General features: G+C 33.5%; 1 protein-coding gene across 13 annotated transcripts in view; it reads left to right on the top strand.

The window, feature by feature from the left end:
• The window catches only part of CCDC171 (coiled-coil domain containing 171), a 388,533-nt gene that overhangs the window by 34,344 nt on the left and 342,110 nt on the right, over positions 1-12,079 (top strand). For 12 of the 13 annotated variants that reach the window (XM_074361538.1, XM_074361540.1, XM_074361545.1 and 9 more), the window contains one exon: positions 10,494-10,640. In XM_074361538.1, the coding sequence (XP_074217639.1) occupies positions 10,494-10,640 (147 nt within the window). Of the gene's footprint in view, positions 1-173; positions 255-10,493; positions 10,641-12,079 lie in introns of all 13 variants that reach the window. The other variant, XM_074361546.1, reaches the window with a different exon arrangement.

Below are 12,079 nucleotides of genomic sequence, written 5' to 3'. Positions count from 1 at the left end.
TCCATTATTTGAAATTTCAAAACACATCAAAGCCATGGTAATTTTAGAATGATGTATTTATGTTGATCTTGGAAAAAATATGTATTATTTTATTTTTTACCTCTACTTTAAAAACTTTCTTATTTAAAACGAACATTTGTTTTGTTTTTGTTTATTTCTTGTCTCTGCAATAGCAATTTGGGGAAAATTAAAAGCAGAAAGTGAAAGTCTTGCCCCTTCCCCCTCCGATCCTACTCTTCAACTAAGATGTATAAGTATGTATTATTATATTTACATAAATATGCTTCAGTAATATTTGGTGTCCACATGTTTGGTGTACATTATTCCATGTAGTGTTTCCATGTAGAAATTCCTAGTATATTTAATGAACCCCTTATTGTTTCCTTTTTATTTCCTTCAAAATTTTTTTGCTGTAATTTAAGATGAATCACCAGCATCCTTGTCTGTATCTTGGAGCTGTTGTACAAGTGACTCAGCTGTGTAAATGCCTAGTATAACTGCTTGTTCTGCAAGTTTATGGACTTACAATTATGATAGATATTACATAAAGTTAGTACCAGTTTATACTCTGCAGCAGTAAACACTATTTTTGATTTTAGAACATGCTGGCTTTGGGGATTTAGAGAGGAGGAGCTTGTTCTGGCTCTTTCAGGAGATAACCGTGTATAAGACTAAGGTTGTAACTGTCTATGTCGGTATATTTCATTAGTTAGGTAGGAGTCTTTTAGCTCTGATACGTTTCTAACTATACTTCTTTAACTCTTCAGACTTGGAACCATATTTTGGAGTTCAAGAAGTGTTATTTATATGAGTACATGTAAAGAATTGTACTTCTAGGGCTATGTTTCTGTAAAATGTTGAAAGAAAGCAAGTTTATTTTCTAACAGCACAGTGGTTTAACTGTGATGTTAAATGTCAGTTCAGAAACAAGCTCTATTTAAAAATATTTTAAGTTCAACACCTCCCTCTAGTGGAACAAAGAAAAACTTGCTCAATTTTCAGTATCTTTAATATGATTTTGTTACACACACACACACACATACTACACACATACACACAGACACACTTTTTCACTGTAAGGATACAGGAGCTTTGGTTTGATTAGAAAAATTGTGTAACAAAAATTTAAAAAATTTATTTGGGAGAAGGGAAGTTAATCTTGATATATGATTAATCTTGACTTGATCTTGATAATCTTGACTGCATGAAGTATTTTATAACTCTTGGAATTTTCTTGCATATTGTAATGTACCCCAGACGCGGATTATATTGATTAAACCATACATTTATAACAAATATTTGAAAATACAAAAAATAATAGGGATTAATATATAATATATAATTAATACCAATATAATGAACCAATACAATTAACATAGCCAACACTTACCTTCTAGATCATGTTAGTGTTTGTCATATATGACTCAGAATTGAAAACAAACAATAAATTTTGTATCATTGAAGACTGAATCACTTCACCATCTCACCACCACCTCAGCCCCTCAAAAGATAACCATCATTTTGAGGTTGGTGTTTAATTTTCTGTCTGTAAACATTGACAATTTTTTTTTTTAGTATTTTGTGTGTTTTAAAAATATAATAATTTCTAAGAGCTATTTAAAAATATACATACAGTTCATTCAGTATGAATATTCATCCAACTTGTCTTTCTCACTTGTGTTTTAACCAAGGTAATAAACTAGCTATGGTTCATTCAATTTAGCTGCTCTGGAGTATTTTATCCTATATACATACCATAATTAGTTTATCCATTACTGGGTTGATTAAGTTCTTTCCAAGTTTTAATTATTGCAGACAGTGCCTCCATGAACACCAAATATTTTTGTTTATGTGAGATATATTTAGTGTATATGCAATTATTAGGAGGTAAAATATATGCTAAATTGTTCTCCCAAGTGGTTGTGCCAATTTGAGAGAAGTTTCCTTTTCCTTGCAGTCTCTTGAACATTGGTATTTTTCCAGTTTAGTTTCTTTGCAATAGGAGGTGTCTCTTCTTGCTTGAATTTCTATTTCCCTGGCATTGAGCATGTTATGTTTATTGGCCATTGATGTTTCTTAAAATTTTGTGAACTGCAATTTTATATTTCTTCCTATTTTCCTTTTGGATTGTTTGTATGTTCTTACTGATCTATAGGAGTTTTTAAAAATATATTTAGTTACTAATCCTTGGTTATTTAAATACCCATGGCAAACATCTTTTTCCTCTGTGTGGAGACATGGAGACGATTTACATTTTGTTTGAGGGTGCAGTTTTAAATTTTAATGTAGTTGAATTTATCAGTCTTTTTCTTTATTAATAGTGCTTTTTATGTCTTATATAACCCCAAGTCATAAAGAAAAAAATATTTTTTCTGTATAGAGCATGAAGTGGTGTCTAATTTTATTTTTTCCAAATGGATAACCGCAAGTCCCTATACTAGTTATTCAGCTGTCTGTTTTCTTACCGCTTAATGATTTATAATGTTATTTCTTTCTCATATCAAGCTCCTATACATCTAAGGTTTGGTTCCTGGCACTCTCTTCTATTTCACTTACATGTTTGCCTGTTTGTGTATCAATTTAAAATTTTTTTAATGGAGGTACTGGGAATTGAACCCATGACCTCGCACATGCTAAGCACACGCTCTACCACCTAGCTCTACCCCCTGAATCAATTTTAAAATTGCTTTATTTGTCATGACTTTAGAGTAAGTCTTGATATCTGATAGAGGAAGTTCCCTTCTCCATATTCTTAATATTTTTTGAGGGGGAGGAGAATTATTCTTAGCCTGTTTTGGGAGGGGGTTAAGTTTGTTTGTGTGTTTTAATGTAAGTACTGGGGATTGAACCTAGGACCTCGTTCATGCTGAGCCATACCTTCCCCCTATTCTTAGCCTTTTAATCTTCCATGTGAGTTTAAGAATTGGCTTGCTATATTCCACCAAGAAGCCTTGCTGTAATGTTGATTGGAATTGAATTGGATTAAAGGTCAATTTAGCATAAAGTTGACATTCTTAATTTTTTCTCTTTTTCATCCTTTTATATCTTTGCTCTATTTTCTGGGAAATTTCTTCAATTTTATATTACAACTTTTCTATTGTATTTTCATTTCTGCTTTGGGGTTTTTAATTTCCAAGAGCTATTTCTTATTCTTTCACTACCTTTTTATGACAGACTTCTTGTTTCATGCTTGTAATGTCTTATTTTAACTCTCTGAGAATGGAAGTCATGCTTGTTTTGAAGGTGTCTCTTCTCTGTGTTCCCTCTGTCCCAGATCATCTTTGTTTTTTCTGAGTGTTTGGCGCCATTTGTCTGAGTTTCACATGAGAAGCTTTCCTCAAAAGTCTGATGATCCTTGGTTGTGTTTAATGTTTAAGAATGAGGCACTAAGAGGCTGGGAGAAAGATCGGTGTATGTGGAGCCCTTCCATTTAATTGGGCACCTTAAAAATACCAGCATCTGCAGCTCTTTTCCCTTGTACTGGTAGTTTCCCCATAAAGGAGCCCTCCAGTCTCTCCTCTTATGCTTAGACTACCCAAGTGTAGGAGTCAGTGTTCTGAAGAGAGAAGGGGAGCTGTGAGGTCTTACCACCCTCGATACAGGTTTCACCTAATCTCATTTTTAATAAAATATCTTATCCTGACCTTCAGTTGTGTCTGGTTTCCATGACCTCAGAACTTCTTTGGGTCAGCATCTCTCGTTAGTAAATAAACTCTCTTTTTCCAAGATGGAGAGGAGCCTTTGTCAGGGAGGGAGTTGGCAGAGGAGATCTGAGGCTATAACTAACTGCTGCTTTTAGGAACATCCCATAATCCATCTATATTCATTTCGACCCTATGGCTTGGTTTCAGGGGTAATTGCTGCTTCCAATTTCTGATCTTTTGTGGATGTGAATTCAGCATGCTACTAGGCTCTTCCCTTTTTGAGTATTCAGCAAGGTTGAAAAAGCTGAAACCTGTCATTTATCACTTGTCCATTTACTTTCCATCTTCCAAATTGGCTTTTGATGTCTCTTGTTTGCTGTCATCTTTTCTGCAGTTCATTTTAATTCCATCTTTATTTAAGTGGGGTTGAGGAACAAGCAAGCAGAGATGATTGGGTAGGTTTGCTCCAATCTGTTTAACTGATGGTGCCTGCCCTCTTTGTGTCCTTTCTACGGAGATGATCTTCGAAGACCTCCAGTCTCACTTTTCATCTCATATTTAAGTTCTGGCTTTACTGAATATTTTCGGTGTTAAAAGTAGCCAGCATGCTGGATTTCATAGCTACGGTTCTTTTTTTTTTTCTTTCCAGATTTACTGAACATAATTGACATGTAATGCTGTATAAGTTTAAGGTATACAGCATGTTTGATATATGTATGTATTGCAAAATGATTATAAGTTTAGTTAACTTCCATTACACCACAGAATTACAAATGTTTTTTCTTGAGGTGAGAACTTAAGATTTACTCCCTTAGCAACTTTCAGTGTATGCAATATGGTATTGTTAACTGTAGCCATGTTATATTCAATTTATAAAATACATCATATCTTAATATTCAGTTTATAAAATAAAAATTTTATGGCATACAGTATTACAGTCTTTCTGATGCAAACATTGTTACATTAGGAAAAAAACATTTACCTGTGATGATAGGCTGATATGCAGTTTCTCTAGTTACAAGAGAGAGAGACATACTGTACAGTAACGTGATTCTTTGAAAACAAAGTTATAAAACCATAAGAAAACTAACACATTACTAATTTTATATTAAATACCACTCACCTTATGCCTGTGTAAGGATAGGCTATCTCCTTCAACACAAATCTTGCACAGGATGTTCTTTCTAGACAATGAATACTTAGGTGATGATGAGGACACAGGAACGTCTCATACAGTCCTTGCTGTACAGTTATGAGATATTCACATGAAGTCACACATATACACAACAGATAAGTTTATTAACTGTACACCATAACGTTATTTACTATTCATTAAGTGGAAGTGGATCATCAGAAAGATCTTCCTTGTCGTCTTCATATTAAGGAGGAGGAGGAGGAGGGGTTGTCTCAGGGGTGGCTGAGGTGGGAGAGATGGAGGAGGTGGAAAACAGGAGAGGCAGGTACCGTTGGTATAACTTTACAGAAATACATCCTCATTTCTATCTGAAGTTTTTGCTTTTTCACATCTTTAAAAATGTTCCTAAGTGGTACCAGTCCTCCTCTCATTGTTTGTTTTAGTTTTAGTGCCCGTATTATGGAAGGATCCATGTTGTAAAAGAAAGTCAAAAGCAGTCTTGAAACCAGAAGCCTTCTGCCAGGCTGTCTAATGTCAGTTTGTTTATGGCACTGCTTCTTCTATGTCTTCTTCCTCATCATTTGACACTAGTTTGGAAGCATTCATCTCCATTAAGTTGGTGTGGTGTCCTTTGATGTAGTGTCTGCTAGCTGTTGAATTTCTCCAAGATCCTTATCTTGAAATCCTTCACCCCCATCTTTTTTTGCCATATCCACAATCTCTTGGATGATTTCCTTCATTGGCTCTGTCGTAAATCCTGTGAAGTCATGTACAACATCAGGACACAGTTTTCTCCAGCAGGGATTTATTGTTTTGGGCTTGATGGCTTTCATGGCTTTTTCTATAAGAACAATGGCATCTTAATGCTGTAATCCATCTAAACTTTTGTGATGTTCTCTCTTTCAGGGTTCTCTTCCATAGCATTGACCATCCTTTCCATAGAATACCATATGTAATGATCCTTAAAGATCCTTATGACCCCCTGATCTAGAGACTAAGTTAGTGATGTTGTGTTTGGAGCAAGGAGACCATTTCAAGTTCATCTTATGGGGCCCTGGGTGGCCAGGGGCATGCCCAATATCAAAAGACCTTGAAAAGTCAGTCTCTTACTGGCAGGGTACTTCCTGACTTAAGGGATAAACGTCAATGGAATCAATTCAGAAAAAGCGTTCTTGTTGTCCAGGCCTTCTGGTACAACCAAAAGACCAGCAGCTCAGAGGTTAGCAGCTTTGTAGATAAGGGCAGTCCTGGTCATAAATCCAGCTGCTTTTGTACAAAACAGTAGAGTTAGCCTATCTCTCCCTGCCTTAAATCCTGGTGCTTGCTTTTCTTCCTTATGATTAAATATCCTTTGGACGTCTTTTCCCCTAGTGGGGCTATTTTAATCTGCTTTAAAAACCTGTTCAGACAGGTTTCTCCTGTTCAGACATCCTTTCTCTTCAGTGATTTTCTTAACAGCATCTGGGAACTCATCTGCTGCCTCTTGGTTGTCAGAAGCTTCTTCTCCTGTTATCTTGGCATTTTTAAAGGCAAATCTCTCTCTAAAATAATTAAGCCATCCTTTGCTGGTGTTACATTCTCCAGCTTTAGATCCTTTATCTTCCTTTTGCTTTAAGTTGTCATATAATGACTTCACTTTTTCTTGGATCATATTAGAGTCTGTAGGTATGCCCTTCTTACAGCAATGCTTCACCCACGTAAAAGCTGCCTTTTCAATATGAGATAAAAAGGTATTCCACAAAAAGTGCCAAGTTTTCGTACCTGCTATTGTAGCTTCAGCCATAGTTCACTAATTTCCTTTTCTATTTTGTTACAATGGTCCTTACACTGGATTCATTGTCTTGAAATGGCAGACAATGACAGCTGCAGACCTCAGTCAATGGTACATATCAAGCAATTCAACTTTTTCTTGTGATGTGATTATTTTTGTTTGCTTCTTGGGAGCTCTTCCAGAACTACTAGTGGTACTTTGTATAGGTCCCATGGTGTTACTCAAGGTTTACAGTATTGCACTAAACACAATGAAGACTTGAGAACCATGAGAGATCACTTTTTCCTGTGATGTGAAGTTTACTGGAGAGATGAATGGCTCATGTGGAAATGGTTAGCATCAAGCCGCATTTTAAGCAGATACTCGCAACACTTGAGCTCACTTGAGCAGTGGAATGGGAGGTGGCTGCAAAATAATTACAGTATACACTATGGACTACAGTTATTTTAATGCAGTTATGTTTTAATACTGCATCTTTATGTTTGTTTACATTTCTCTCATGTGCGAATGGTGCCAAGTAGAGTCTGTATTTGTGTGTATAAGTTTTGATAAATTTTAACTTTTTATAATAGATTTGTGTGTATATTATGATACTAAATGATAAAATAGGCTAGTATGTACAATATTTTATGCACTCTTGACGTAACTTTTCTCTAATTTTTTGATATTTATAGACTATGCAGTTTATCTTTATTTTTCAAGTTGTCACAAAGCTCCGAAAATTTTTTCCAATATATTTATTGGAAAAAAATCTGTGCATGAGTGGACCCATGCAGTTCAAACCCATGCTTATAGTTGTTCAAGGGTCAACTATATATACATATACATATATATATATATACATATATATACACACATACACACACACCTGTATATATGTGTGTGTGTGTGTGTGTATTAAACTGTATACTTATATGCCATATTTTCTTTACCCATTTATCTGTTGATGGACATAAAGGTTATTTTGATGTCTATGCAATTGTATTGAGACTGCTGATTTTCAAGGCCATCAGGAGTTGGGGGAAGGCAGTGTGGAATTAAGGCAAATTTAAATGCCACAAAATTTGCTTTTCTTACTGAGATTCAGCTATTCTTACTGCTATTCTTACTGATTTTCTTGATAAATATTTCTTGGATTATTGCAGGCCTCTGGTTAATTTCCAGTTATAAATATTTTGATTTTGACTTTTTTTTGGGCAATGTTCTTGTTGCTTTAATGGAGGAAAGAATTTTTGGTCGTCTTTACTCTGCCATTCTGTAACTACTTATGTTCTCTGAATATATTCTGAAGTTTTCTTCTCTTTGTATATGTTTCTCCCAGGTGATCTTTTCCCCCCCTCTCCATTTGATTAGATTTCATCTTTTATGCTGGGGAATTTTTTAAAAAAATACCGTGTTTTCTTATGTGTAAGAGTACGGGACTAAAAAGCTTATTAGAAGCTGTCAGTGTTGGGTTAGCTCTTTTAACCATGATCTTTGCTATAGGATTATCTGGCTGGATATTTCAAACAGATGAATAAAATCCCCTTACCTTCCTCAACTAATTTAAGATGTAGGAGGTAGAAGACTTGATTGAGTCAGTGTCAAATTTCCAGGCCCAAATTACTTCACCAGTGAATAGAAAGAAACGTTCAAAGAACAAATAATTTCAGTCTTACATAAACTCTGCCAGAGATGAAAATTCTTGATAACATACCAAACTAAAACTGACAAGAATACAAGAAGGGCTAATAATTATAGCCATTCTCACTCATGAATATACATGTAAAAGTATTACACAAAATATTAGCCAACGGAATGCAGCAAAAATACAAAAAAGATTAAATATAAAAGGATTTTATACCGGAGGGGCCGAGTGAGTTTAACATTAGAAAAATCAATCAATGTAATTTTAATTAATGTAATCTTTTAACTTAATTACGTATTATAAATTTCTTGGATATGTGAATAGAATTCCTAAAAATTATACTACATGAGGAAAGCAGTTTGTTCAATAAAAACTCTATGTTGGTATCCATATCAAATAATGTGTAGTAATTATCACATAATATTAATGACTACTTGACCTCTGCATTAGAACTGTGATCTACATTTTGAAAGACTTTTAGTTGAAAGCTACTTGGTAAGTAATATTTAAATAAGTCAAATATCATAAAGTTAAAGCCCTAACTAATAGCCATTCATTTTCCAGTTCTTTTTTATAGGATTAAATTCAAACTCACATGGAATGATAGGCATATATTAGTATAGTATTTGGAATGATTCTTTGTTTTCTTTTTATACTATTTATCAAAGCAATGGGAATCACAAGTCATATTTTCTTATAAATATATCTCATGAGACTTCCTGAATACTTTATTTTTCTTGATTTAATAAATATTGTTTGAAATAATTGCCTTCAACTAGGAGATAAACATTTTTGGTTATAGACTTTGTTTCTATTTCAAATTATTTAGTTTATTTTGTGATTAGCCTTGTAAATTGCTGTTTATACATTTTTATACAGAGTGATCTAAGTGGATGATTGGAAGTTGGAATTACATATTTGTAAGTCAAGAAGGCATATAATTTAACAGTAGTTTGAATTAATACTGATACTATTGACTGTTTGGAGAAGGAGGTCCTATCATGTAGAATAATAATAGTAACTTATACTTGTGTAATGCTTAATGGTCTTAAAACTTGCTTTCATAAATGAAGGTACTCTTATGATGAAGTTAGATTACATAGGGCTATTCACAATACCCTTTGTTTCTGAATTCAGGGTGTCATGATGAAAACTGTGAGTGCTCTCTGTTGCTTGTAGGCAGTGTTGACACACTCTTGCTCTGGTACCCGGCTTTATTCTTATCTATGATAGTTTAAAGATAGAAAATGTGTAAGTAGATGAACTTTTGTATATTAAGGAGTTCCCATTACCTGAAGAAAATAATTCTTTAGAGTTCATATGTAGTCAGGTGTAGAATATAGTAGTCTTAAGAATGACAGAATGTGGAGAGGAATTAAATTTTCTTCTTCATCCTTTGTGGACTATACTGCTGCGTACTTGCCAAACTAGAATTTTTTACAGAGAATTATATTTGGTACTTGAAACGTTCTCACTCAGATCCTGATCATACCATTTGAGTGGTTAGGGATACTTGGAGGCATGTATTAATACATGTGTGTTCCCAAATAAGATTATGCTGGTGAGGGAAAGAGGGGAAACAAGGCTTTGTCAAACACCTTAAGTGAGAAAGATTAATCTAAATTACTGTGGAAAATACCTTTGATATGTGTGTTAACTTTATGTTTGAACTTGTATAAAATTCAACTGTGATTTCTGAGTTTAGTTGGAAAAGGAGATTGAAGGACCTAAATAGAAGACAACTTGATGTTATTTTTCTTTCAATAATGCAGCAAAGATTTCAAAACTTGAAAACTGAAGAGAAAATGAAATACAGCCATCTAGTGGATGCAACTTTAAGAGCTCTAAGCATAAAGTACCATGAGCTCACATAAAAATCTCTCAAGGGTCATTATTAGGCATTCAGGCTAATCGTTCCTTATCACACAAGGGAGTGGTTTATATTTGTATTACTAAATATTTTAATACAATTTTAATGAGAGAGGAAAACTTTATACATGGCAGTTGAACCACAGTATTATGTAACTACCTTCAGAGGTCAGTTGAATAGGCATAACATTGTAGTAAGCTATATACATTTTCAATTGTAATATGTATTAATCAGATTTTTTTAGGTTGTAAAACCCTGGTAGTGCTGTTTAAATACGTGTATATTTTGAAACATTGCTAGAAAATATCCAGTCCTCTCTTGCTTATGTAAATTAACCTATTATTATGGTTGAAGCACAGATTTAGTTACTCACTGTCTTACACAGAATAAATTTTAGTCATTGTTGGCTTATAAACTTATTGATGCAAAAATGAATTATTTTCCAGGAACAAGATAGTGCTGTACAAAATATGCACAAGAAAGTAGAAAAATTAGAAGCTGAGCACATGGACTGCTCTGACCTTTTACGGCGACAAACAAATGAACTCGAATTTAGCACTCAACGAGAGGAACGTCTTAGAAAAGAGTTTGAGGTACATTTTCTCATTCTTTTATAGCATATATATGTTTCCAGTCAGTAATTTAAAGTCAGAGAAAGTTTTACTCTGCGATAAAATATGAAACGAATTTTTTTGACATTTATTTCAATTGAATATTAGCTTCTTTGAAAACTTTTGTATCTGAGTAAATTTTGTTCCTAATTAAAAAAAAAGCTGTTTGTTTTTAACAGTTAATTGTCATGGAATATTTGTAAAGTTTGAGGATAACTGTTTACATTACAAGGTTGAGGAAGCAGCACAGGAAAATATTTTGTATACCTAATACTAAATTCTAATTTTGTAGTTTAAATCATGTGTACCAGCTGCATAGTGTTGTAAAATGTTTTTCAGGTATGACTTTAGATGGAAAAGGAGTATCAGTTTACAAATGAAAGATATGATTTTTATGAGTAAATGATACTGATAATCACTGGAATCTTGAGAGAAATCTAACTTATTTGTTAATTCTTTTAAAAAATTTTCTTTTGCTTTGTGGGAAATTAAATATTTCAATAGATAAGTAAATTTTATCCTAACAAAAACTTATAATTCTTATTAGGTAAATAAACATTTATAAAGAGTATTTAATGATTAAATGCTGGAGATTCTCTCCTTAAGTTCACTTTTGTCATTTAACATTTGCTGAGAATTTTAGCCAAAGAAATATATACATGCAAGAACAGCAGTAAGAATTATAATTTTTGGAAAGAAGGTATGATTCTTACTATTTTAAGATGATATACTAACCCCGATAACCTGAATGGTCAAGAAAATAAACTTTGAAATTACTGATACTAGTAAGAACATTCAAGAAGGAGGTCAAAAAGAAAATAATGTATAACAGCTACGTTTACATTCTTAGAACAATAATAATCAGAGAATAAAATACTAGAACAGTTTTCATCACCACACTGACAACAACAGGAATGCAATTAACAATAAATACATTTTAAAAAACTGGAATTTAACTGAGAGTCTTAAAAGAAAATGATGAGACATTTTGGGAACACTTAACAGTGTAAAGATATGAATCTTCCCTAGATTATATTATGGGTTAAAGCAGTTCCAATCAGAAATTCAGTGGATTTGCTTTGGAAAGACAGATTGTAAAATTCATCCACATGAGAGTCTCTAAAACATTTTGATAAGACTAATGAGTAGGAACTTACTATACCTGAAGTTAATACAGATTATAAAGCTTCAGTAATGTACCAGTTGTGGTTTTTGGTTGTATGCAACAGGAACCAGCTTTGGTTAACTTAAATAGGGGATTCAGTGAATATGGGAATCATATTCACAGATTCAGAGGGATGTTAAGGAGTCAGGCTCAGAAATTATATGAGTCCCAGAGCACCTCCAGAGCTCTTGGTAGCAGAAATGATGGATGAAATTGGGGTTAATTGGTACCAGCAGTTTTCATTCTTTTTGTAACA

This window comes from Camelus bactrianus, chromosome 4 (assembly GCF_048773025.1).
Source record: "Camelus bactrianus isolate YW-2024 breed Bactrian camel chromosome 4, ASM4877302v1, whole genome shotgun sequence".
Taxonomy (NCBI): Eukaryota; Metazoa; Chordata; class Mammalia; order Artiodactyla; family Camelidae; genus Camelus; species Camelus bactrianus.
Note: the sequence above shows the minus strand (reverse complement) of the source record. Positions and strands in the feature narration are given on the sequence as shown.